General features: G+C 43.0%; 1 protein-coding gene across 4 annotated transcripts in view; it reads left to right on the forward strand.

The window, feature by feature from the left end:
• The first annotated feature begins 70 nt into the window (after positions 1–70).
• CHEK2 (checkpoint kinase 2) overlaps positions 71–26,803 on the forward strand; it is a 46,286-nt gene continuing 19,553 nt past the window's right edge. For 2 of the 4 annotated variants that reach the window (XR_011965273.1, XM_072600066.1), the window contains exons 1-6: positions 71–154; positions 1,921–2,181; positions 6,602–6,726; positions 6,840–6,987; positions 21,907–21,997; positions 25,320–25,428. Coding sequence is in view for 3 of the 4 variants with exons in the window: in XM_072600066.1 (XP_072456167.1) it covers positions 1,926–2,181; positions 6,602–6,726; positions 6,840–6,987; positions 21,907–21,997; positions 25,320–25,428 (729 nt within the window). In the remaining variant the exon portion in view is untranslated. The remainder of the gene's footprint in view (positions 155–1,920; positions 2,182–6,601; positions 6,727–6,839; positions 6,988–21,906; positions 21,998–25,319; positions 25,429–26,803) is intronic. The other 2 variants (XM_072600067.1, XM_072600068.1) reach the window with 2 other exon arrangements.

The following is a 26,803-nucleotide window of genomic DNA, read 5'->3' on the forward strand; positions in this document are numbered from 1 at the left end:
TCTTTCGGATCGCTGATTGGTGGGGTTTGTACCTGTGCCTTTCGCGCGAGCCTATGCCTCGGGCTCGGGAGCTCAGTGCAGGTCTGGCAGAGCAGGGAGCGGGCTGAGTCAGGATCCTGCGGCTGGTGCCCTGGGACCGGCCTTCCTTCTCCCGGTGAGCCGACTCGTGGCCACGGTGCCCCCGCCGCCTCCCACATCAGAGCCAGGCCTCAATCTGACCGTCTCCCGCTGACCCGGGCTGGCCGGCCATTGGCTCCGTCCTCTCCTGCCCGCATGCGGGTGCTCAGCCTGCATCCTCCGGCTGCGCTGCCACTTCCCGGAGGGCCAAGCCGAAGGGCGGTCCTCGCCCTGGGCCGTGCCCGAGCGCCTGTGGAGCGAGGCAGGGGGCAGGGCGCGGGGGCCCGGGGGGCATGGGGGGGGAGACCGAGAAAGAGGAGGGAGGGAGGGAGAGAGAGGGAGAGGGAGAGGGAGAGGGAGGGAGAGAGAGAGAGAGGGAGAGAGAGAGGGAGAGGGAGGGAGAGAGAGAGAGAGGGAGAGAGAGAGAGAGAAAAGGGAGGGAGGGAGAGAGAGAGAGAAAAAAAGGGAAGGAGGGAGAGAGAGAAAGAAAAGGGAGGGAGGGAGAGAGAGAGGAGGGAGGGAGAGAGAGAGAAAGAGAGAGAGAAAAGGGAGGGAGGGAGAGAGAGGGAGAGAGAAGGGAGGGATGGGAGGGAGAGAGAGAGAGAGGAGGGAGGGAGAGGGAGAGAGAGGGAGAGAGAGAGCTTGAGCCCTCGGGGACATCGGGAGAGACCCGGCGGTCAGGGAGGACCCAAGTTCAGCCATCTGTCTGTCCTTGGCCAGACTGGTCTAGAGGGATGCAAACAGATGGAGCTGAAGTGTTTGAGAAGCTGCCCTGGAAGATGACTTTGGGGCTAGGCCTTGTGCCCGACCAGGTGGGGGGAGTAGGGCCTCTTAAAAATAATTTGCATTTTTCTGGTGCTTTAAGATTGAAAAAGTCTTTTTTGCTAAATGGGCTCTGCAGACCCCTTGCAGCTGAGTCTTTCTATGTTCTCGAAGGCTTGGAGAGCTTGAAAGAAGTGCTTGTATTGGCTTCATCATTAAAGGGTTCCAGGGCCCTGCGGTCAGAAAATCAGTGTAAAAGGGACTTAGCATGTAGTAAGGGCTGGGCGCTGCTGGATCCGCCCCAAGGAGCTTCTCCTGCTTGGGAGATGTCCAGGTACCATGAAATACAAAGTAGAGGCAAAGTAAGGTGTGGAGGGTAGGGGGGGGATGGGGTGTTAGGGAATGAAAGACCCAGCAGAGCTTCCCCTGGGAAGGGAGCTGGGGAGTTTATGGAGCACATGGCAGTGAGGAGAGCATTCCAGGGATGGAAGGTAGCTTGGGTCAAAGCCCAGCAGTAGGAAATGGAATCTGAAGATAAATCTGAAGGATAAATCAGCCAGTTTGGCTAGGCTGTAGAGGCTTAGTGAATGGAGAACCAGGTCTGGAGGCAGGAAGACCTGAGTTCAAATCCAGCCTCAGGTATTTGGCCCTGGGCAAATCACCTTACTTTAGTCTGGCTTAGTTTCCTCATCCGTGAAATGGGGATAATCATATCTACCACTGTCCACAGTTGTTTTGAGGATAAAATGAGTTACTCTCTATAAAGTGCTTTGCAAATCTTAAAGCATGGTAGAAATGCTAGCGATCTCTATTATGATTTGTTATTACTGTTCTTATGGTACTAGTGCTAAGTTTACATGACTAATCCCAATTCCAAGTCCTAAGAAATTTAATTTTACAGTTTTTGTTTTGCTTGAATAGTTTCTTTTTTTGTCTGTATTTGGATGCTAGACTTTGACAGTTGCACCTCTCCCACCGCAATAACTATCCAAGTCTGGGGCACCCAGACTCATATTTGCTGCTTTTCCCTTTCTTTTGAAGCAAAGATGTCCCGCGAGACAGGAGGTGACTCACAGCAGTCACATAGCGCCTCCCAGTCCCAGTCCCAGAATGCTTCCGGCTCCTCCTCCTCTGGTACCTCCCACAGTCAGTCCTCCCATTCCAGCTCAGGGACCATCAGTTCCTTAGACACTGTACCTACTCAGGACCTTCCTTCCATTCCTGAGGATCAGGAACCAGAAGAACTCAACCCTCAGCCCTGGGGTCGGCTCTGGGCTCTCGAGGATGGATTCTCTAACCTTGGTAAGACCATAAGACTAAAAAGTGTGACTGGGGCAGAGCAGAATTTTTATTTAGTAGAGAATTTTTTTTTTAAATATGTTCTCCAAAACTTTGTGCTAGGTTCCTACTACTTTGGGAGGGATTTGGGGATAAGACTGTGAGCCTATTGGACAGAATCTGTAGTGTCATTGTAAGTTTCCCTGGTGTGGGAGGACCATTAGCCTGACAGCTGTGATTCTTATTCCAGAGATAGCTGCTGTAAATGATGGTCAGCATGTCCATGTGGTAACTTAAAGGGTGGATGTGTTACTTTGTCCTTTAGGTAATAGGGAACCATTGAAAGGTTTTGATCAGGAGAGTGATATGTTGAGAACCGTGTTGAACAGAACCAGGTAAATTAGAGTGGGGAGAGACTGAAGTTAGGGAGGCCAGCTTTTAGCTGGTAGTGGTTGAGTCATCCAGCTCAAGGAGATCAAGGGATGAGGGCTTAGATGAAAAGGAAGGATACCTACACAGCCCTTGCTAGGGAGTGTCTGTCTGCCTGGGGAAGTAGGAGGGAAAGGAGAAGGACAGATGAAAGATGAGTTTGATCAACTTTGAGCATAGATGTTTGAGAAAATGGCGGTCATCATTGCCTTTTTGTTGTAAGAGCAGCTAGGTGGTGCAGCAGGTACAGTGCTGAGCCTGGAACCAGGAAGACCTCAGACCTGACTAGACGGGTGACTCTGGGCAAGTCACTTCACCTCTATTTGCCTTCGTTTCCTCAACTGTGAAATGGGGGTCACAACAGCACCTCCCTCCCAGGGCTGTGGTGAGGATCAAATGAGATCATATATGCAAAGTACCTGGCACATAGTAGGTGTTTAATAAAGCATTTCCTTCCAGTTGGGCTATGTGGTGGTTAAACGATGGTTTCTGTTTTTGACCTAGAGAGAGTCAGTGTTTTCATCAGTAACCATTGTCCCGTGGCAGATCCCAGCCCACCTAGGGTTGCAGGGCTCAGTCTCTGTGGCCTGAGCCTGAGATAGATGAGGGGATTGGCCCCTACCTAGCCAGGCCATCTGCCCTGAGGTTTACACTTAAGTTCCTCATTCCTTCCCCTTTGTCTGCCTGCCTCCCAATAACAGTAACCCACACTGGTGGCTGCTCTTGAATAGGGCTTTTCCCACTATGCCCTCTAAAACTGGCAGACATTTTACATTTGAAAAAGCCAAGGTTTAGAAAAGGGAAATGAAAAGCTTGGATAGGACCCAGGCTACCTCAGTCTGGCCTTTCCTGGTACCAATGGACTTTGGGACATTAACTTGAAGTAAGAGGCCCATTAAAAATGGAATAGGTATGGGGGAGGGGGAAAGAAGAGGGAGACAATGTGTGGGGGAGGGTAGAGTAGAGGTGGGAAGACTGGGCCTTGGGGGAAACAATTATGCTTAGGAAGTTGGAAGAGAAGGTGTAGACATCAAAGAGGACTGGAGGTTTGTGTGTAGAGGTTCTTTGTCTTGGGATCCAGGGAGAAGAGAACTTCTTAAAGGAAGGGTGGGTGATAAGATGGAAGGGTCATTGCTGCTCAGAGATCTGAGTTGTCAGAGCCAAGGAAAGGGTGAAGGGGTCCAGGAGGTTGTGCTTGTTTAAGCAAGGTGGTGCAGGAGATAGAGCACTGGGCCTGGAGGCAGAAGACCTGGGTTCCAAGTCAGCCTCACACATGTAGTAGCTGTGTGATCCTGGGCGATCATTTAATAACCTCTGTCTGCCTCAGTTTCCTCATTGGTAAAATGGGTATAGTTACAGCGCTTCCCTTCCAGGGTTGTTGTAAAGATCGAAGGAGATAATAATTGTAAAGCACTTAGCACAGTACCTGGTATACAACAGGCACTACATGAGTGTTGATATACCCATTGCTTAGGTACATGATGATAGAACTGATAAGGGGAGATGTAGGAAAGAGCTGAGGGGGCGTTGGGACTGAGCCAAGGCTTCTTTCTACACTTCCGTGTTCTTGAAGACAAGGGCCCAAGAAGCCAGAGATTGGGGGAAGCCCAGGTGAGGCCGCCCTCACAGACAGGACCCTGGGCAAGGTTGGCAAACTTTCATTCCTCCAGCTGCTGTCCATGGGGCCGTTTACCACCATCCACACACCTTGGCTTATGTCAGTGCATTGAACACAGGATTTTGCCCCTCCCCAGGAGGGGCCCATGGTCTCCTAGCTCATAAATGGTAGTGGTGGCACTTGAACTCAGCTCTTTTTGACTGCAGGTTTGCTTCTTTCTCCACCAGACCATAATACCTTGTATTATCACGAGGGAGATACCTGCCCTGGAGAGTAGTTTTCTCATGTAAAAAATGGACATTTTGGACAAGTAATAAGCTTGCATCAAGTCCTCTTGTCGTCCCCTGCATGTGGTGTTGTGGTGAGACTCCGGCACCTCGGCTTCAAGTTCTTGTCTTCCCTATGGGACCTTGGGTCAAAGCTCATTTGTAGAATGAGGGAGGGATGTGGGCTGCTTTAGTCCTCAGTCCCAGGACTGCAAGTGTGGCATCCTCTATGGGCCTGCCCTTGGCCCTTAGTGCCTCCCCTTTGTTTTGTCTCTGAAGACCCTGAGTGGGGATGTGGTGTTCAGGGGCCCAGGTTAGCTCCTGTAAATGCAGTAAACTCCACAGATCAGGGAATGCCGATGGGAAGGCCTCACCGTGGCTGTTCCTTCCCTGGTTCTCCCCTGCCCGCAGTGAATCCACAAGCCTTAATGAAGCAGCTGCCTGGGTATCTGGCTCTGAACAAAGAAAAGCCACCAAACCCTGTCCACAGGGAGCTTGCAGGCAGTCAGGTGCTTACAGAAGTCTGAGCACTTCTCCAATGCTTCCTCTGTTCCCCTCATCAAGCTGAGTGCTGAGAAACACACAAAGGCAAAAAACAAGGCCTGCCCTCAGGGAGCTTACATTAAAGGAGCCACTGAGGGGATGCAAGGTCAGCCTGGGGGGAGGCACCAGCCACTAGTAGGGATGGTGAGAAGGGCCTCCTGTAGGAAGCCAGGAGCTCTGAGTAGGTTCCTGTACGAGGTAAGAGGTGGGAGATTTCGGGGAACCAGAAGGGGTCCTACGTGATGTGATGCTGTGCGCGTGCAGACTGCAGAATTAGGGACAGGCAAGGCCTCAGGACGAGCAGGGAGCAGAGGAAGAGTGTTTTCTATCCCTGGGAGATCTGTACTCCAAGGGTGCTTGGCCTGGGAAGGCAGGCTGGGCCTAGTTTGTGAAGGAGCCTCTGATGCTGCAAACACTGGGGAGCCCCTGGTGGCTTTTGAACAGGGGAGTGACTTTGCTTTGGCAGCTGAGGTGGGAACCATGTGCTGAGGGGCACGGTGGAACTGGGGATGGGTTGGGCTTTAAGGAGAAGAATGGAGCAGTGACACCCATGGGCCCCATTCATGCTTCCCCGTTTGTCCAATCCTAGCACCCCATGCTAAGCCCAGGTGAGGAGGAGTGGGCAATGTCTAGGCCTCTGGAAGGATTCCCAGCATGGCCTACCCTGCCCTCTCCCCAGCTTACTGTTTACCTTCCTGTCCCCCATTTACAAAAACTGCTGCTACTTGGGTTATTTTTTCCAAAAGCAGCCATAGTATCCACCTTCCTCTACCGTTGACTCTTCCTGCATGACAAAGAAAACTTCTACCAAACTGGCTGGCAAAGGGACCAGTTTTTATTTCCTATTTTGCCACCAAGAAGAGGTTTTTGAGTCCTTGGCATCTGTCTTTTGACACACTTCCATTGCAACCAAGAGGTTGAAGTGTAAGCAGTGAATTCCTTGCAGAGAATTGTACCTGGAGCAGAAGAGGGGGAGGGGAGGGCCAGGGATCTGATCATTGATGAGGGCCCCGTTGAAATGCGGAAAGATCAGAGGCTTTGGGTGTACAATCACCGCCATCCTCAAGTGTATCTCTTAGCCAGCAAGGTAAACATAGACTGTATGTACCAAGGTAGAGAGATGTTTGACTTAACAATAAATTAAAAAAAAAAACTTTGCATGATGTTTTATTTACTTAAAAACACGCTTGCAAGTGAGGTATAAAACAGGGCCTCCTAACCTTTTTTATGTCCTGGACCCCTTTGGCAGACGTGTGATCTTGTGAAGTCTGTGGGCCACGTCTGGGGCCAGTGTTTTAAAATGCCCCCAATGAAATACACAGAGTTGCAAAGGGAATCAGTTACGCTGAAATCTAGTTATCAAAATATATGTATTTTTAAAAAGTCACAAACCCTAGGCTAAGAGCCTCTAGCCGGCCTAAAATCTTGGAAGCTTATTTGAGTAACACAGTGGTTTTTTTTTTTTTCAAAGCAAATTAAAACATACTTTCACTGGATGGTTGTAAAAAATACCTCTCAACAGAACTGCTTTTCATTCTCTGTGGGAAGGAAGAGATCACAATGGTGTGTTGTTTCCTTTGTGTTGTAGATTGTGTGGAGAATGAGTACTGGTTTGGCCGAGATCGAAGGTGTGAGTACAGCTTTGACAAACTCAGACTGAAAAAAACCGACAAATACCAAACATATAGCAAGAAACACTTCCGGATCTTTCGGGTGGGTCATTGGCCTGTGCTTTTGGCCCAGAACCTGTCGTCTATCTCTGTGATTCTTAGATTTGTTCCTTTTAGTGTCTTCCCTCCCTCTCTTAACTGTCTTTTCCATTTTAGGAAAAAGGGCCCAAGAACTCTTACATCGCCTACATCGAAGACCACAGCGGGAATGGGACCTATGTGAACCGAGAGCTTGTTGGGAAAGAAAAGCGATTGCCGCTGAGCAACAACTCCGAGATTGCTCTGTCCATGCCCACCAACAAAGGTAACCCTGAGTCACGCGCTTCCGTTGCTTTGACCTAGTAGACGTCATTGTACCAAAAGGAGAAAGAGAACCTTTGGACCATTACTTATTATAGGTTTTCTTTTTTTAGTCTTTGCGTGGGTTCCTACAGCTATCTTTACCAAGTTGCCAGCATGCACTGATTATTTTATGCCCTGCTTTTTTTTTTATTTATTTAACATGGTCTTAATATAGCTTTTCATCAAAGTCAATGATTCTTCACCATAGTTAGTAAACATGTCTGTGTGCCAGGCCCTGTGCTAAGAGCTACGGATACAAAGAAAGGCAAAAGACAGCCTCTGCCCTCCAGAAGCTCCTCACCTAACGGTGGAGACAGCCTTCAGACATCCAGTACAGATAAGATAAACAGTGGGAAGGCACCACATTAAAGGGGGTCAATCAAAGTTTCCTGTAGAAGATGGAATTTTAGCTGGGACTTGGAGCCAGGAGGGAGAACATTCCAGGCGTGGGACAACCAGGGAGAATGTCCAGAGCTGAGAAATGAAGGAACAGCAAAGAGGAGGGGTCACTGGATGGAGGAGCACATGGGATGGAGGAGCACATGGGATGGAGGAAGGTGTGAAAAGACTGGAAAGGTAGGCTCGGTTCTGAAGGGCTTTGAAGGCCAACTAGAGGATTTTGTATTTGTTTTTGTAAGTAATGGTGCATCACTGGAGTTTTTTGAATAGGGAGGGTGTCAAGCTCAGGTCTGTGCTTTAGAAAAATCACGTTGATTAAATGGAAGAGGGTTTGGAGTGGGGAGAGACTTGAGGCAGGTGACAGTCCCCTCCCCCAATCCCTAGGGTTTGTTGCAGCAGTCAAGGTAAGAGGTGATGAGGGCCTGGACTGGGGTGGGGTCAGTGTCAGAGGAGAGGAGGGGGGTATTTGAGAAATGCTGAAGAGTTGAAATCCACAGGTCTTGACAACAGCCTGGATGGGGGCTTGAGGGGTGGGAGCGGAAAGACTGAGAGAGAGTGAGGAATCCAGGATGACTCCTAGGTTTTAAGCCTGAGGGACTAGGGGGATGGTGATGTCCTCTACAGTAGTAATAGGGAAGGACTGAGGAGGCTTAGGGGGAAGGTAATGAGTTCAGTTCTGGACAGGATGAGTTTAAGATGTCCAGGCTAAGTGTGAGACTGGAGGTGAGCAGAAAGGTCAGGGGTGGATAAATTGACCTGATAATTGTGTTTGTCCTTCGTTCTTGAAAAGGACCATGACATCAAGATGATGACATGACTTGCAGTTGACTTGGATTTGAGGGAGGGAGGGCTGTGCAAGGTCACCAACCTCACTTTCTTCTCCTGAGCCATCTGGGTCCAGTGCCCTGATACACATGAAGACAACCGCAAATGGCCCAGGATGTGTCTCTTTCAGGCCAAGGTTGTATCACATCTTCATTTTGAGTGAGATACATCCATTCAAATGAATAGGCTTCTTTAAGTTACTCAAGGGATGGCCCCTTTAATAAAAAAAAAATCAAACTGGGAGGGGAAGACCCTCAGGGTTCCTGGTTAAAAGAGAAACAATTACTCTTCAGTTATTACATCCACTCTGTGCTAGTGGACTAGTTATCCAGTCTATAATTAGCATGGAGATATCAATTGAGTGCGTGGGAGCCAATGAGGTCATCCAGTGAAATATGGAGGAGAGGAGAGACCCCAGAACCGAGCCTAAGGAGGCACCCATCATCAGCAGACATGACGTGGATGAAGATCTGGCAAAGAGAGAAGGGTCACCAAATCCTGGAGAGAAGAGGGAAGACCCAGGAGAAATGGCTATGGACAGGGTCAGAGGCTGCTGAGGTAGAGGAGAGCGAGGCCATCAGTGGTCCTTCTAGAGAGAGCTGTTTTGGAAGAATGATGAGGTTGGAAGCCTGACCATAGAGAGCAAGAGGACAGAAGTGGCCTTCTCAAAGGGCCACTCTGGGGATACCCCAGGCTTTCTGAAGGCATTTGCCAGTGAGGAAGAGCCGCCTCCAGCCAATTGCGTCAAGCTTGAGAGGCTTCAAGTACCGGCCTAGGAATGGACAAGTGATCTTGTCTTGCCACAATACCAGGCACACAGTAGGTGCACAGTAGATGTTTGCTTGTTGAGGTGATGTTGGAAGGTGAGCCTGGGTTATCTCAAAGACTCATCCTTTCTGTGCCGCAGGGTGACAGATTTAAGTCACAAAAGTTAGGTTTTAGGGAAAGGGAGCCTCCTCACCCTGAGAAATCATCAGCTGTTCCAGATTCCAGATAGAGGCATGACTGCAGAAGTTGGCATTTTTCATAGGTAGGGTACTCAACTGTGGCCAAATGCCTGCCGTTGACTTAGCATTGCCCCCTTCTGGGTTGCTCGGTTGTTTTTACTTTTTGACTATTCTGCACAAAAGTGTTATGAACCTCTTTGCACCAACTCCTCTTCCTCCTTGTGGGTTATCTCCTTGGATTGTGTTCCCCAAAGTAGCACGACTGGGTCAGAGGGCATGATGACTTTATAGTTGGTTCCATATCATTGAAAACTTTCTTTAAAAAAAAATTGGACATTTTAATAAAGAAATGAAAAAAAGTATATGAAACTGACCTTAAAAAAAGCATATATTGAATTTAACACGGTAGTAACAAAAATGCCCCGCTCGTTTGTGCCGCCTCCTGAACCTTCCTCAGCTCTCTGCTATGTATTTTTCAGTGTTTCATTGATACTTCATTGCCAGGCCTAGTGGCCTGTATTGGGCTACCCGAGTCTTTCTTACCTGTCCCAGGTCTTCGGTTGGCCAAACCGGATAAACGTATGAGAGAAAGGACGTTCCAGAGTCGAACAAGGGTTGAGCTTTATTTCAGGGGTCTAGTTACAAATGCAGGGTGGTCTTCCTTAGGAGGAAGAGGGGGAGATTTCCTAAGGAGGCTAAGCTTAAGGGATTGGAAGTAGAAGTACAAGCGGGGAGAGAGGGGGAGGGGAGAGAGGAAAGAAAAGAAGCGGAGCCCTACTTTCCTCTTTGGCTCCACACGTGCTAAGAGAGAGCTTTCTGGCTTCCTCAATCCTACTTAATCTTCAGCCACACAGTTTGCATCTCAATACCGTGCTGTTAGGTAACTAGGTGTGCTCCAATCCGGGACGACCTCGAGGGCAGGGAGACTCCACCCATCACGTATCTCCCGGGGAGAGGCGGAAATACCCGAGCTAGCCGAGCTAGCTCAGTCTGACCTTCTCGAACCCCCGCTGTTCATGGAGGGCCTCGTAAGACTCTAAGATTTAGAAGTCCCACTTTTACCCGCCCGAGACCGTCCACACGGAATTGAGCTTCCAGTCCCAACACTTCATCCTTTTTTTATCAGTATTCTGAACTTACTCCCCAGTCCTTCCCCCATTACACACGTGTATAAAACCAAATAGAAAGATTCCCGCGTTGTCCATGGCTGAAGGTCTAGGTCTCGTCTCTGGGCCTCATCCGGCCCACCTCTCTGCCACAAGGCAGGAAGCAAGCTTCATTATCACTCTGGCTGCAGTCATTGGCGTTCTCAAGGCTTCCACCAAGCTATTTTTCCTTTATATTAGCGTAGTCATTATTGAAATTTTCATCGGGTTTTGCTTAGTTAACTTTGCATCAATTTTACGTGTCTTCTCCAGATTTTTATGAATCTGCCCCTTTTGTTTCCTACCAACATTAATAAAATAAAACCTGTTTAACCCTTCTCCAGTTGATGGGCATTCTTTTGATTTATAGTTCTTTACTATTAAAAAAGTGCTGCTATATTTTTATTAATTTTTAATTTTAATTTTTTAATTTAAAAAAATGATTGTTTTATTTGTTTTCGGTTTCTACAATCACTTCCATAAGTCTTAGATTTTCTCCCCCCCCCCCCCACCAAGAAGGCATGCAATCTTTTATGGGTTCTACACATACATTCTTATTAATCACATTTTCACATTAGTCATGTTACATAGAAGAATTAAAATGAATGAGAGAAATCATAAGAGAAAACAAAACGAAATATAACACGAGAAAATATTCGGTTTCATTCTACATTCCTATAAATATTTTCAAACAGTTCTTTGCCACTCACTTTGACCTCTGGAGATATATGCTTAATGGTAGTGTCCGGGTCAGAGGGCATATGTATGGATTAGTGACTTTTTCTAGAAAGCATTTTGGAGCCATGTCGAGAATCCAACCTCAGTCTTCAGTGTTCATATCCTTGAGTTTGTTAAACCCCCTGCTCCTATGCTCAGTTGTCCCCCAGGTCTCATGTACTGAATCTATTTCATGAGTCAACTTCAAAATTTTTTTCATCTAGTACCACAGAATTTAGATCGTTACTACCTTGTAGTACGGTTTAGTTTCAGATCAGATATTGTTACCTCCTCCCCTCCATTTTTCCCATGAGATTCTAGAGCTTTTATTCTTCCAGGTAGATTTTATTATTTTTTTCTAATTCCATAAAGCAATTGTCGGTGGTTTGGAACATCACTAAATCTGCCAATGGATTTAGCCATATTGTCATTTTAATTTTATTTGCACGGCCCAAGAAGGAATCTTTATGTAGTTATTTGACTCTTTCTGTTAAGAGCGGTTTTTTTTAGTTGTATTCTTATAATTTCTATGTGCTTCTTGGTAACTGGATTCCCAGGTATTTTATACATTCTGTACGTATTTTAAATGGAATTTCTTTTTCTATTTTTCCATGTGGGTTTCGTTGGTTTATAGAAAGTCTGTTGTAGTTCTGGAGTTTATATTCTACTGCTTTACTGAAATCAGTAATTGTTTCCATTAATTTTTTAGTTCAATCTCTAGCATTCTCTGAGTAGACCATTGTATTATCTTGCAAAAAGTGATAATTTTTTTTTTTTGCCTATGCTTATTGTAATATTTAGCATTCCTAGAACTATATCATTTAAGCCTGGTACTGGAAAAGCCTTCAAGTGTTATTTCATTACAAAAGCAGTTTGCCTTAGTTAAGGAAAACTCTGTTTCTCGTGTCCATGTTTTCCTTTTTTGGGTTGTTTTTTTTTTTTTTGCAAGGCAATCAAGGGTTAAGTGACTCATCCAGTATCATACAGCTCATAAGTGTCAAGTGTCTGAGGCCAAATTTGAATTCAGGTCCTCCTGACTCCAGAGCTGGTGTTCTAGCCACTGTGCCACCTAGCTACCCCATGCCTATGCTTTTTGATGTTTATTTTAATTCTGAACCCAGACAGCAACAGCAAAAAAATTGTATTACCCATGGAACCCAAAAAAGAAGATCCCACATTAAATTCCAAATCTCATGATTTTCAAAGCTGACCTACCTGTGAGTGCTTCCTTCTAACCTACCTTTGTGTTTTCTTCTGTGCATTTGAAAAAGTAATACAATAGCCGCCTTTTTTTTTTTTTTAGTATCACTACTGCTAACCTCCCCTCACTCAATTGAGAGTAAAAAAAGGCAGAAAATATCCTTTGTAAGAAATAAGTACCATCAAGCAAAGCATCTCCACCGAGGAGCTGTGCCCAGAGGGGTGTGTCTGCTCCCCTGTGCCTGTCCATCATCTCTGTCAGGAGGTGGGAGAGCCTCTGACCAAAGTTCTGAAGTCTTTCAAAGTGGGTTTTCTTTACAGGGTGATATGTCTTCTTATAAATATGCTTCTGAACCTTCCCCTTTCACTCTTCATTAATTCATAGAAGCCAGGGTTTGCAGTTTCTGAAATTGTCTTTTTATATTTCATTCAATGAAATAATACCTCAAAATAATAAATAGGTAGAAAGTCACTTCTGTGGTTCATTTTGGTTAGCCATTCCGCCATGTATAAGAGTCAAGCAAAGGCAAGCTCTTAGAATCTAGTTCTTTTTTTCCCCTTTCTTCTTAATTCTTCCTTTTTATTCCACCTTTCAGGGAATAGCTTGAGACTATTCCCTTCTGGTACTGTCCTCCCTTGTTCTGCTCTCTTCTATCCTTGTTGAGTTTGATAGTTCTATACCAAACTCTGTGTGTTTGTGTCTGTGTGTATCTTTCATCAGCTCTCATGTCCATTTCAATTAAGAGTGAGGTTCACCAAATGAATACTTGAGATGGAGTACCCAGGTTTTTTTTTTAAATTTATTTTTAGTTTTCTACATATACTTCCATAAGTTTTAAATTTTTGTAAAAATTTTTCCCCCTCTCTCCCCAAGATGGCCTGCAATCTGATACAGGTTTTGCATATACATTCCTATTAAACACATTTTCATGAGTCATGTTGTATAGAAGGCTTATAACAATGGGAGAAACTATGAGAAAGAAAAACAAAAAAAGAAAATGGTCTGCTTTTCTCTGCATTCAGAGTCCATAGTTATTTCTCTGGATGTAGATGGCATTTTCCATCATGAGTTCTTTGAGTCACACTGTGACTGTTAACTGTGTACGATGTTCTCCTGGTTCACACTTCACTCAGCATCAGTTCGTATAAATCTCTCTAGGCCTCTCTGAAGTCTTCCTGTTCATCATTTCTTATAGCACAATAGTATTCCATTACATTCATATACCACAACTTGTTCAGCCATTCCCCAATGAGAGCGGCTATAAGTATTTTTGTACATGTGAGCCTTTTCCCATTTTTTAATGATCTCTTTAGGATATAGCCCTAGAACCGATTATTGCTAGGACAAAGAGTATGCACATTTTTATAATTCTTTGGGCATAGTTCCAAATTGCTCTCCAGAATGGTTGGATCAGTTCACAGCTCCACCAACAATGAATTGGTATTCCAACTCTCCCTCATCTTCTCCAACATTTATCATTTTCCTGTTTTGTTGTGTTAGCCAATCTGATAGGTGGGATGTGGTATCTCAGAGTTGTTTTGATTTGCTTCTCTTATCGATAGTGATTTAGAGGGTTTTTTCATATGACTATAGATAGCTTTAATTTCTTCCTCTGAAAACTATGTGTCATATCCTTTGATCATTTATCAATTGGCGGAATAACTTTTGTTTTTTAATCATGGCTTTCACGTTGTCCAGTGATTCTTAATTTCTCTCTTTGATCTCTTTTCCAGGCCAATTGTTTTTGATATCAGATAAATATTATATACATTTTTCAATCTTATGATGTTGTTTTATGATTTTTTTCTCTCATGGAGTCATTGATTTCTGTTTGGTGAATTTTAGTTTTCAGAGAACCTATTTCTTGGGTTAGCTTTACCACTCTTGTAAACTGTTCTCTTTTTAATTCTTTCCTCCAGAGTTTTTTTTTTTAATTTTTTTTTTTTTTTATTGCTTGCTTCGTTTTCATTTAGTTCTTGTACGAAATCTAGTTTTTCCTTTGAGTCTCTGCTTACACTCTTTAATGAGTTAAATTTGCCATTATTTTTGATATTGGACAGGTTTTTTTTGATTTGCTCATGTCAATCAAACCTCTTTAGTGTCACCACCTTGGCTGACCCCCTCTCCCAGGCTTCAGCCACCCTGAATCTTGGAGTGCTTGGCTCTTCTGGCTGTTTGGTGTTTCAGGGCAGAGTATGAAGGATCCTAGAGTATGTGGACTGCCCTGCCCTGAGGCCTGTGACAACACAAGTAGTTATTGCTGTCTGTTGTGGACCTTTCTTGTGAGAGCCTCCTCTCTTGCCGCCTCTAGACACAAGCATTGTCGGCTCTTGTGTGTCCAATCACAGACTGTATTGGAAGGCTGTCTTTTATTGGAACAGGCTTTGGTGGGGTGGAGGGTGGGCTATTTTTTTGCAGATGTTTACTGGAAGAAGTCATCTCCTAGAGTTTCTCCTCAGATTTCTTGGTTGCTCTTTGATCTGGTTTTGCCAAAGTAGATACGTGGGAGTTGGGTCTTCTGCTTCTCCTTCTAACAGCCATCTTGGCTACAACTTAAAATGTTTTGGTTTTTTTTTTAACATAAATGGATGTGATGTTTTATGTATGACTTTTTTTGTTTTTTTTTTTTATCTAATGATTAAATTTTTTTTTAAGATTTATATGGTCTATTGTTACTAGTTTTCCTAATGTTGACTTCACCTCTGCATTCCTGACATAGATCCAAATTGGTCCTAATATACATTCACTTTAATATATTGCTGTGATCTCTTGGCCAATTTTGTATTCAGCATTATTTGTACAGCTGTTCATTAGTGATAACAGGACCTGATTTTCTCACAGGAGTTTGGTAGCACGACTTCTTAATTTTTTAAAAATTTATTTATTTTAAGTTTTCAACATTCATTTCCACACAATTTTGAGTTCCAAATTTTCTCCCCATCTCTCCCCTCCCCCCACCCCCAAAACGCCAAGCATTCTAATTACCCCTACCACCAATCTGCTCTCCCTTCTAACATCTTTCCATTCCCTTATCCCCATTTTCTCTTTTGTCCTGTAGGGCAAGATAAATTTCTATACCCCATTACCTGTATTTCTTATTTCCCAGTTGTATGCAAGAACAATACTCAACAGTTGTTCCTAAAACTTTGAGGTCCAACTTCTCTCTCTTACTCCCTCCCCACCCATCCCCATTGGGAAGGCAAGCAATTTAATATAGTCTATATATGTGTAATTTTGCAAATGATTTCCATAGTAATCATGTTGTGTAAGACTAACTATATTTCCCTCTGTCCTATCCTGCCCTCCCCATTGCTTCTATTCTCTCTTTTGATGCTGTCCCTCCCCAAGATTGTTGACTTCTAATTGCTCCCTCCTCCCATTCCCCTCCCTTCCATCATCCCCCTCACCCTGCTTATCCCCTTCTCCCCCACTTTCCTGTATTGTAAGATAGGTTTTCATACCAAAATGAGTGTGCATTTTATTCCTTCCTTGAGTCAAATATGATGAGATTAAGCTTCACATTTTCCTTCTCTTTCACTTCCCCCCTTTTTCCTTCCATTGAAAAGTCTTTTTCTTGCCTCTTTTATGAGAGATAATTTGCCCCATCCCATTTCTTCCTTTCTCCTCCCAATATATTCCTCTCTCACCCCTTATTTTATTTTTTTAGATATGATCCCTTCCTATTCAACTCACCCATAATTTTTAAATTGTCTCTCCTGGATGTCAGTTGTTTATCCAATGAGATATTTAACATTATCTTCCATTTTTTCCATTCTTTTGGTTTTGTTTTGTGATTTCTTGGTTTCTTATAAAGTCATTAACCTCCATCTGTTCCATTCTAATTTTGAAAGAACTATTTTCTTCAGTGAGCTTTTGAACCTCCTTTTCCATTTGGCTAATTCTGTTTTTTAAAGCATTCTTCTTTGGGAATGTCCATTGGGAATGTTTTATGTCCTTGCATTACTGTGAAGGGCTTAGTCTGTTAGAAACAGTCCTCACACACTGTGGCTGTTACTGTGTACAATGATCTGGTTCTGCTCACTTCACTCAGCATTAGTTCATATAAGTTTTTCTAGGCTTTTCTGGTTTTCCTGTTAGTCATTTCTTATAGCTCATTAGTAATGATTCTTCTTTCTCAGTCAGCACTTGGTCCTACTGTACAAACCAAGAAGTCTCTGAGGTCAAATAACGTTTTATAAACTTTCAGATGTACATATTAATGTATGCTTTACTTTACAAAATGTATTCCTTCCTAAATATCTAGAAGCATAAAATTTAAAATAAGTAACAGTGGCTAGAACTTCCAAAAATATGAGCACAGGTTCACTTGTATTATGGGGAGATAAAGATTCTGAGACTCATTCAGACAACAATTTATTAAGCAAGTCACATGGTTGCAAAACTAAATTGGGTCCAAGGTTCTCAGTTGGCATGAGGACTTCCAACCTTGGCTTCTGCATAGTAAATATATAGTTAAAGGGAATAAAAATCTAGAATGTAGGGATTGAGCCACCTTGTTCCTTTTTTAGTGGAGTGGATTGGGAGACACTGAGGTGAGGAAGGGGAAGTAGTCTTGGGGCTTTCCCGAGATCAGGTGACTTACAAGAAACTGGAACTTAACTTCACAAAATGGTGGAGGAGAGCAAGAAGGAGTTACTAATGCTAGTTCAGCATAACACTTTGCAAGATAGTTGCATATATTTTCAAAATGGTGATTGAGATCTTTGGACAAAAGTGTTTTATATGCTTGATTTTTGTGGAAAACACTTTTGTTTCCCCTTTGTTACCCTCATAGTCAGTCCCCTGCTCTCACTGATTTAATCTTCCCTTTAAATTAAAAAAAAAAAATTAAGCAGAAAGTCCAGTTCTAAGATTTTATTTGACAATGCTTTGCTCTCATGACACCTTTCCTTTTCTGTGGCATAAGGGGCGAGGTGTTTCTGTAGCTAGCTCATGCCTGAGACTGTCTTTAGATTTTTGTGACCCTGAATTTGATTTCCATGCCACAGTCCATAGATACAATATTGTATAGTTTTGTGTTCAGTGGAGACCTTTGCCCTGGTCCTCCTTCATGACCAGAGTGCCTTATAGAGCTCATCTCTGCTTTAAGGCCTAGTTCCAGCACCATCTTTTGCATGAATCCTTTCCTGATGCCCCCAGCCACGAGTGCCCTCCCTCCCAAACTGTCGTGCAGTTATCTCCTTTGTAAACATTTGTACTGGTTATTGATGTGCTTTGCATCAGTTGACATGAATCTTCCCAACTTTCTCTGAAATGTTCATTTCTTAGAGCACAAGAATATTCCATTATCTCCACATGCCATGGTTTTTTTCAGGAATTCTCATAGCTGGATTGACTGGCTCCATGACTCTTCTGTGTTATCTGGCTCAGCTGGGCCCTCCCTGGGAGTAGCAAGGTGGTCTTTTTATTCTTCCCTAATTGATTTCCTATCTCACTCTTTGCAGAAGCTGTTTCATATATCTTCCCCTCCCCTGCCTTTCCATTGAGGACCTTGCTGTTTATTTTGCTGGAAAAAATGGATATCATTGGATCATGCGAGTTTCATCTTCTCTCATTCTCTTCCATTGCAGAATTCCCAAACATCATCTTCCACTCTCTCCTCCTTTCCTCCACCAGTGACAGAGAGATGGCCCTTGTCCTTCCCAAGGCAAACCCTCTGTGCGTAAGCACTCGATCCCATTCCCCTCCTGTCTTCTTAGCAGATTGAGTCGTTACTCACTCAGTCATCTCCCTTCCTTTTTTAATTCTTCAACCTTCCTCTGTTGCCCGGCTTCTTCTCTGCTGCTTTCAAATATGCTCAGGTCTCTGTGGTAGTTAAAAAAATTTTTGCTAAATTTTCTCAAGCTTTTATCCTCTATGTCTTCACCCTTTCTCTTTTTCTTGCACAGATGTCTATACTTGATGCCTGTATCTCCTTCCTCTTTTGTCTTCAACCTTTACTGGTTTGTCTGCTCTCTTCAGAGTTAGCAGTGGTGGTGCAGTGGATAGAGCACCAGTGCAGGAGTCAGGAGGACCTGAGTTCAAATCTCACCTCAGACACTTGACACTCACTAGCTGTGTGACCTTGGGCAAATCACTTAACCCCAATTGCCTCATCCTGGGTCATCTCCAGTCATCCTGATGATTATCTGGTCACTGGATTCAGATGGCTCTGGAGGAGAAGTGAGGCTGGTGACCTGCACAGCCCTCCCTCACTCAGAACAAAGTCAAGTGCAAGTCATGTCATTATTCTTCGGCAACGAAGGACACAAATCTGGATCTGGGATCTCTTGATGATTTTTTCTCTTCTCCATCCTGATGCTTCTTGGCTTTGCTACTGCATTTGACCCTAATGACCCACCTTTGAGCAGCCTGGCTAATCTCCTCCTCGCTGGGTTTTTGTGACCCTGCTGTCCCCTGGCTCTCCTCTTCCCAATATGATACTCCTTGCCAGTTTTTCCTTCACTCATATCATGACCTCTCCTCTTCTCTCTTTACTCTTTGTAAACTCATCAGCTCCCGTGGGTTTGACTGATCTTCGTGTAGATCATGTGTGTATGCATATGTGTATGTGTGCGTGCATGTGTCTGTGTGTTTGCAGACACACACACACACACACAAACACATGTACACACACCCTAGGCATATGTAAGTATGTGTCTATGTTTATATATATCCTTATCCCTGACCTTCACTTTCTATATCACCTGTTGTAGGTGATGGGACCTATGGCACCATCTCTACCCACTCATTTCTTTTATTTAAATTAACTTATTTGTTTTCAGTTTTTTATAATCATTTCCATATATCTTAGATTTTTTTCCCCCTCTTTCCCCCTCCTCCCCTCCCTCTCCACTTCCTCCCCGAGATAGCATGAAGTCTTATATAGTTTCTACACATACATTCCTATTAAATACATTTTCACCTTAGTCATGTTGCATAGAAGAATTAAAATGAATGGGAGAAACCATAAAACAAAGCAAAACATAACACAAGAGAAAATGGTCTGCTTCATTCTGTGATCCAATTCCATAGTTCTTTCCTGGATGTGGAAGGTGTTTTGCCTCGAGTCCATTGGGAATTTTTTAGGTCCTTGCATTCATGTGAAGGACTAAGTCTACCAGAAAAATTTGTCACACACTGTGGTTGTTGCTGTGTACAGAGTTCTCCTGGTTCTGCTCCTTTCACTCAGCATCAGTTCATATAAGTCCTTCCAGGCCTCTCTGAAGTCTTGCTGTTCATCATTTCTCATAGCACAATAGTATTCCATTACATTCATATACCACAACTTGTTCATCCATTCCCCAATTGATGGACATTCCCTTGATTTCCAGTTTTTGGCCACCACAAAGAGAGCTACTATAAATATTTTTGTACATGTGGGACCCTTTCCCATTTCTATCATCTCTTTGGGATACAGTCCTAGAAGAGATATTGCTGGGTCAAAGGGTATGCACATTTTTGTAGCCCTTTGAACATAGTTCCAAATTGCTCTCCGAAATAGTTGGATCAGCTCTCAGACCCACCAACTATGAATTAGTGTTCCAACTCTCCCACATCTTCTCCAGCATTTATCATCTTCCTGTTTTGTCATGTTAGCCAATCTGAAAGGTGGGATGTGGTACCTCAGAGTTGTTTTGATTTGCATCTGTCTAATCAATAGTGATTTAGAGCATTTTTTCATATGACCTTAGATAGCTTTAATTTCTTCCTCTGAAAACTGCCTGTTCATATCCTTTGACCATTTATCAATTGGGGAATGACTTGTGTTCTTGTAAATTTGACTCAGTTCTCTATATATTTTAGAAATGCAGCCTTTATCACAGATACTAGTTGCAGAAATTCTTTCCCTTCTAATTTTGGTTGCATTGGGTTTGTTTGTGCAAAAAAATTTTTCAATTTAATGTAATTAAAATTATCTGTTTTGCATTTTGTAATGTTCTCTATCTCTTGTTTGCTCATAAATTTCTCCATTCTCCATAAATCTGACAAATACACTATTCCTTGCTCTCCTAATGTGCTTATAGTGTCAGTCTTTATACCTAGATCATGTATCCATTTGGACTCTATTATTGTGTACAGTGTCAGGCATTGGTCTATGCCCAGTTTCTGCCACACTGTTATCTGGTTTTCCCAGCAATTTTTGTCAAACAGTGAGTTCTTATCCCAGAAGCTGGGGTCCTTGGGTTTATCAAACAGTAGATTGCTCTGTTCATTGACTACTGTGTCTTGAGTACCTAACCTATTCTACCCTTCTGTTTCTTAGCCAATACCACGTGGTTTTGATGATTGCTGCTTTATAATGCAATTTGAGATCTGGTAGAGCTAGGCCACCTTCCCTAGCATTTCTTTTCATTAGTTCTCTTGATATTCTGAACCTTTTCTTCTTCCAGATGAATTTTGATACTATTTTTTCTAGTTATAGAAAATAATTATCTGGTAGTTTGGTATGGCACTGAATAAGTGAATTAATTTAGGTAGAATTGTCATTTTTATTATATTGGCTCGGCCTACCCATGAGCAACTGATGTTTACCACTTACTTAGATCTGGCTTTATTTGTGCAAAAAGTATTTTGTAATTGTGTTTATATAGTCCCTGGGTTTGTTTTGGCATGTAGACTTCCAGATGTTTTATAGTGTCTACCTTAGCTTTAATGGGATTTCTCTTTCTATCTCTTGCTATTGGGCTTTGTTAGTAATATATAGAAATGCAGATGACTTATCTGGGTTCATTTTGTAACGTGCAACATTGCCAGTGTTGTTTATTATTTCAAGTAGTTTTTTACTTGATTCTCTGGGATTCTCTAAGTATATCATCATATTATCAGCAAAGAGTAATAACTTAGTTTCTTCTTTGCCTATTCTAATTCCCTCAATTTCTTTTTCTTCTCTTATTGCTAAAGCTAACATTTCTAGTACCATATTGAATAACCATTACCCACTCATTTCTTTACCTTTGCCTTATAGAGAGCTCCTCTCTGCTTTAAGGCCTACCTCAAGATCCATCTTCTGAATTAATTCTTTCCTGATGTCCCCAGTAATCAGTCCCCTCCCTACGAAACTACTGTGCATTTTTCTCCTTTTAAACATTTGATTTTTGAGTTGGTTTATCCACTTTTGACCCACATTTTGAACTATGAACCCACATTCATAACTTCGTTTGGCCATACTGAGTTAAACTTGAGCTGCTCAGATTGAGGCTGAATAATATGAATAAAGGGATTTGTTTGGAAAGCGTGATTTCTCCAGGCTTAAAAACAGGGTAAGATCTCTTTGGACTCTTAGTTTTAACCTAATCTATTTTTTAATCCTAATCTGGTGCTAATTTTCATGGTTCTCTTAATAGTAAGTCTCGCAGTAGAACCCTGTGTAATTGAAGAATTAGGATCACATCTGTGCTCTGCTTAGAGGTGAAAGTACTATACTAGCTTTGCAAAACACAAGTGGATTCCCATTCTTGCCCAAGTATTTTATTGCATGTACTTTCTTTAGTTTAAATATTTATTCCTTTAGGACATATCTAAATTATGGCTTTTTTTACAGGCTGTCTTAACATTTCATCTATTGGACTGTTGAAATTTAGCAATGGTTATTTTGAGTTGAAAGCAAAATTAAAGTGACTAATTTCTGTGCTTTTTCTTCCTAGTTTTTGTGTTTTTTGATCTGACTGTAGACGATCAATCTATTTATCCGAGTGAATTAAGAGAAAAATACATCATGTCAAAAACACTTGGAAGGTAAAGACTTTTTCTTTTTTCAGGAATTCCACATTGTTCTTATATTTTATTGAAAATTTAGATTTGTGGGGGTGTCCCTCTTGATTTCCTAATGGAATTGAAATGCTAATCCTTGTAGATGAGAAGTTTAAATGTTAATTTCAAAATCTCCTTCCCAGGGAATGGCTATGTGGGATTTTTCCACTTAAGTTTTTTACTATTAAGAGGAGCCGTTTGGAAAATGGCTAGAGTTGGAGTGTCACATTTCTGGTTTAGAAGGAGCTCTAAGGCTGTCTGGTCCCCTTCCTCACCCCCACCTTATTTATATAAAGAGCCTTTTCTGCTACATACTGGGAAAAGAAGGTCACATCCATTCTGGGCTCAAAGGCCCAAATCCCTCACTCTGGGTACCCTCATGATATTTTGGGGCTGTTCTAATTGTTATGAAGTTTTTGCCATATCAAGCTTAAATCTGCCTCTTTGGTCCTTTCTGCCCCTTCTTTGTTCCTGATTCTGCTCTCTGGGGTCAAACCAAAGTAGCGTCATGCATCCTTTGAAGAGATCTAACGTATTCACTAGAGGCTTTTTTCTGACCCCAGTTCTGACCTCTTATGACATGACCTCAGTCATATGAGTTTCTTGGTTGCTTCCTGATGAATGTTTTCCAGTTTATTGATATCCTTCCTAAGATGTACTCAGAAATGATCTTTTTGTGAATCCCACATTTATCCCAGTTGAATTCCATCTTCCTAGATTCAGCCCAGTGTTACAGCCTGTCATGGTCCTTTGGGATCCTGACTTGGTCATCTCATGCGCTAGTCATCTCTAGCTTTTTGCCATCCGCACGTTGATTAGCGTGCCGCCTGTGACTTTTAAATGCCACGACCCCTGAGGATCTGCCAAGCTCCCTTTGAATCATCAATGACTGACTCTGAACAGTGTAACCAATTCCACAACCACCTAGTCGTCCAGCCCTTGTTCATCTCTCTTTTTGGCAAGAAGAAGGGCGTGACCAGAGGCTTTGCTAAAATTAAAGTCTGGGGAAACTATCTACAATATTGGCTTCATCTGTCAGTTTAGTAATCTTGTTAGTTTGGCCCAGTCTTCTGCATACTTATACCTTGTCTTTTCTGCTGCCTTTTCTCTTTGTTCTTTAGCATCCCCTTGATATGTTGTAGATTTTGGCCAGAAATCCAAGCTTATAATTTGCCAATTTTATTCTTTTTTTTTTCCAGCCATTGTGACTTTGTCCTTCTTCAGTCTGTTCTATTTTCCTCTCTCCATATTTTTTTTCTTTTTTATCTAAGTGATCTAAGCCACCTTCTACAGGAAGCCTTTCCCAAGCCCTCTTAATCCTGGTGCCTTCCCTCTTTTAATTATTTCCTGTCTGTATCTTGTTTGTGTATATTTTTGAGCTCGTCTTCAAAGTTACATTGTAACTTTCTTGAGGGGAGGGTCTGTCTTCTGCCTCTTTGAATCTCTTGCACTTAGCACAGCCCTGGCACATAGTAGGCACTTAATAAATGCTTATGGATTGAAAAAGCCTTCCTTTTTTCCCCACTCTCCCATCCCAGAATGGGGAGGTCATCCCTCCTTCCACTGGAGATTGGGACCAGGTGATTCCATCAGCAACAACGAACCTTTGCATGTATCTGCTGTTGTCCTTTTTGTGGCTGATTTGGAAGCATTCCGGGTTACCGTGTGCTCCCTTGTGAATGCTCCTGCTCCCGCAGACAATCCTCCTGTAGGGTCTGTTTTCTTGGTGAGCTCACCAGAAGCTGATTTCCTCAACAAGCCTTTCAGCAACGTACTTGAGGAGCCATCTCGAGTCAATAACTGGTTGGGATGCTACTGATCCTACTTTCTTTGCATCAGAACAGAAAGGGAGGTGTCTGACTGAGGCAAAGTCTTCTGCTCTTTGAGCGTTTACTTTCTGGAATCGTCCTGGCTTTTCTCTGTCTCAGAATGTTAAGACACATGGTGTTTTTATGTTTTCCAAATATTAAAAGAAGTTTGTGCCAATGTCTTCTCCATTCAGCCAGGCACTGGGAGCCTTTGGAGTAAAGCAAACAGGTGTTCACACTTCTTTGCCCAGCCATAATCTCAAAGGTAGTGAAAGGAACCCTTGGCTGTCCAATCCTGTGGAAAGGTCCCACTGGCTCCGAGAACATTGCTTTTACCAAGAATTCCGCAATGTACACAGTCCTCTCTGGGGAATGCTTTCATTTGAAATTAAACACCTGTAGACCTTTGAAAGCATCATTATTTATGCTTCATGACTGTCATTCATTTGGTTGTTAGGGGAGATTTCCATCTAGTTCTGCAGCATAGTAACAGGAAAATTCAATCAGCGTAAGTGTCCTTGTGGTGACTTTTCATATCAGAAGTCTAAAAAACCCTGACTTTGTGTGTGTATCCTCCCGAGGGACTTCTTTGATGCTGGGTGAGTCATGTCATGTTGTAGGGCCTCAGTTCACACCTCTGTAAAATGCAGTGTTTGGGCTACAGGATCTCCAAGGTCCCTTAGAGTTCTGACATTCTCTAAGAGTCACAGATGTGAGTGTGTCGTGGAACACAGATACACATGGCATGTTCATGAGGTCAGTAGCACATGCCAGCAGACAGGGATTGCGCCATTTCTCTCTTTACGTTTCCTTAGTACCTGGCACATTGAATCATTGAGAGCCAAGAGTGTGTGCAGTAGTCTTGTAGCCAACTTTCCTTCCTCCCGGATGGAGAAGGCTGGCCTTGGAATCAGATCCTCCTCTACATCCTGTCTCTGTGACTCTAAATAAATCACATAACCTCTCAGTGCCCTGGGCAACTCTCTAGGAAATTTTAAGTTATGGATGAGTCATCCATTTGCACTGCTAAACGGTATTTCTGTAGCTGCATTATTCCACACAAATAACATTGTACACCTGGCATATAGTAGGTGCTTAATAAATGCTTGTGGATTCAGTGAGGGTAAATAACTTAAGGATCCCCAGGGATCAGGACAAATGTTGGCTTATTGTAGTTTTGAGATTTTTTGAAAGCTTGATGTGGTGTTACCATAATGGGTTAGCTGCACTTAATTCTGGAGCGGTTCGAAGCTGCTGAGGTGACTTCTTGTTCCTGGATGATCCACATTCCCACTGTTTTCTCCTTATCCTCTGCACTTCATTTGAATATGGTTTTTCTCCTGGACAGTTTATGGGGTGGTCTCACAGGGTGCTAGTTATGGGTGGCTCTCTGCTCACCATCAAATAAAGCAAATGACAGTGGTGAGTGCGGTGATAGGCAGGCCCTGATCAGCTCATGCAGATTTTGAAGTAATCTGTAAACACCCTCTTTCCCTCAGTGGTGCTTGTGGAGAGGTGAAGCTGGCCTTTGAGCGGAAAACGTGTAAGAAAGTTGCTGTGAAGATTATCAGTAAGAGGAAATTCTCCATATGTGCCACAAGAGAAGCGGTGCGTACCTGTCTGTTCCAGGGTGGTTGACCTGGTTCTGAATGCTCTAGAGCACGGCCTCTTAACCTGGGGCTGCTGAGATTTCTGGGGGTCAACTTTGTTTTCGCTAGCCGCTGGTTGAAATGAGTATTCTTGTAGTTATCTGAAACCACGATGCTGAGAAGAGGCCCATGCCCAGGTTTCACCCAATGCCAGAGGAGTCGAGGCACAGAAAAGAAGCAGGCCTGCAGTAGGTAGAGGAGCCCAGATGGTTGGAAAGGTCCTGGGCCACTTAATTTCTCTGTGACCCAGAGCAAGCCACCCAACTTCTCTGAAATCTTTCTCTAAGATGGGGATAGTACTTATCCCTTCTATCCTGCCTCAGAAAATCAACTGAAATCTTACAGTAAGTGAAAGGGCTTTGTACCGCAAAGCTTCGTACAAATGCAGGCATTATCTTCAGGAGTTCTTGGTTCTCCTCTGTTCCTACCAAAGAGCTTTTTTGTTTTTATTTATTTTTATTGCTTTGGCATTGGGGTGGGGTGGTGATGGGGCAGGATGTGTGGGAGTGATTGTGGCAGTGTGGAAACTCCCTCTACCAATGCAGAGAGCTCATCTCCCCCTCTGAGAAATTAAATGACTGTCCTGTGGTCCCAGACCTACTTACTGCATGTCATACACAGGACTGGAACCCAGGGCTTCTCGCTCCCAAGCTGATCACTGTGTAAATTATGTTTTGTGTCTCTTTTCACTTCAACACTAATTTAAAATTTTACTACAAGAATATAGTGGTAAAGTACATGGTAGCTCTACAGTATTTATTCCTATTTATGGTATAGACGTGCTTGTAGTTCCTATCAGTTTTTATTAGGCCATCTTCTTAAACTTTTTCTTTTAATATATATTTAATTAGTAAGTGACGCCATTAATAATAATGATCTTCACGCACCTGAGCCGACAGAGGAGAGTTAACAGTTGTTTTGTTTTGCTCTTTGTCCGGCTGTTTCTGGGTATTGTCCCTTGAGGCTCAATTTTTTTTTTCTCACACAATATGATTTTCCCATTTAAAAGAATTTCCTTTTTGTGTTCACACTTTGGTTTATAATTTTTCCTTCATGGATTTGTTTTGTTTATAAAGAGTAGAAAAATCATTATTGCTTCAAGGAAGCATTTTATTATGTTTTAATTATCTTCTGCCATATATGTTGGATCTCTTTTTAGTCTCTTGTTACATTTCGTCCTAAATTGACAGTTTCTAGAAAGAGGAAGTCATTTGAGATGAAACCTGAAATTCATAGAAATAGCAATTTTACACAAATTCATAATTCTAGATTCTCAGTTTTAATGGAAGGTAGAACTTGTACCAGGTACATTTCTCTTTCTAGCAGATTGCCTT

Source organism: Notamacropus eugenii, chromosome 4 (genome assembly GCF_028372415.1).
Source record: "Notamacropus eugenii isolate mMacEug1 chromosome 4, mMacEug1.pri_v2, whole genome shotgun sequence".
NCBI lineage: Eukaryota > Metazoa > Chordata > Mammalia > Diprotodontia > Macropodidae > Notamacropus > Notamacropus eugenii.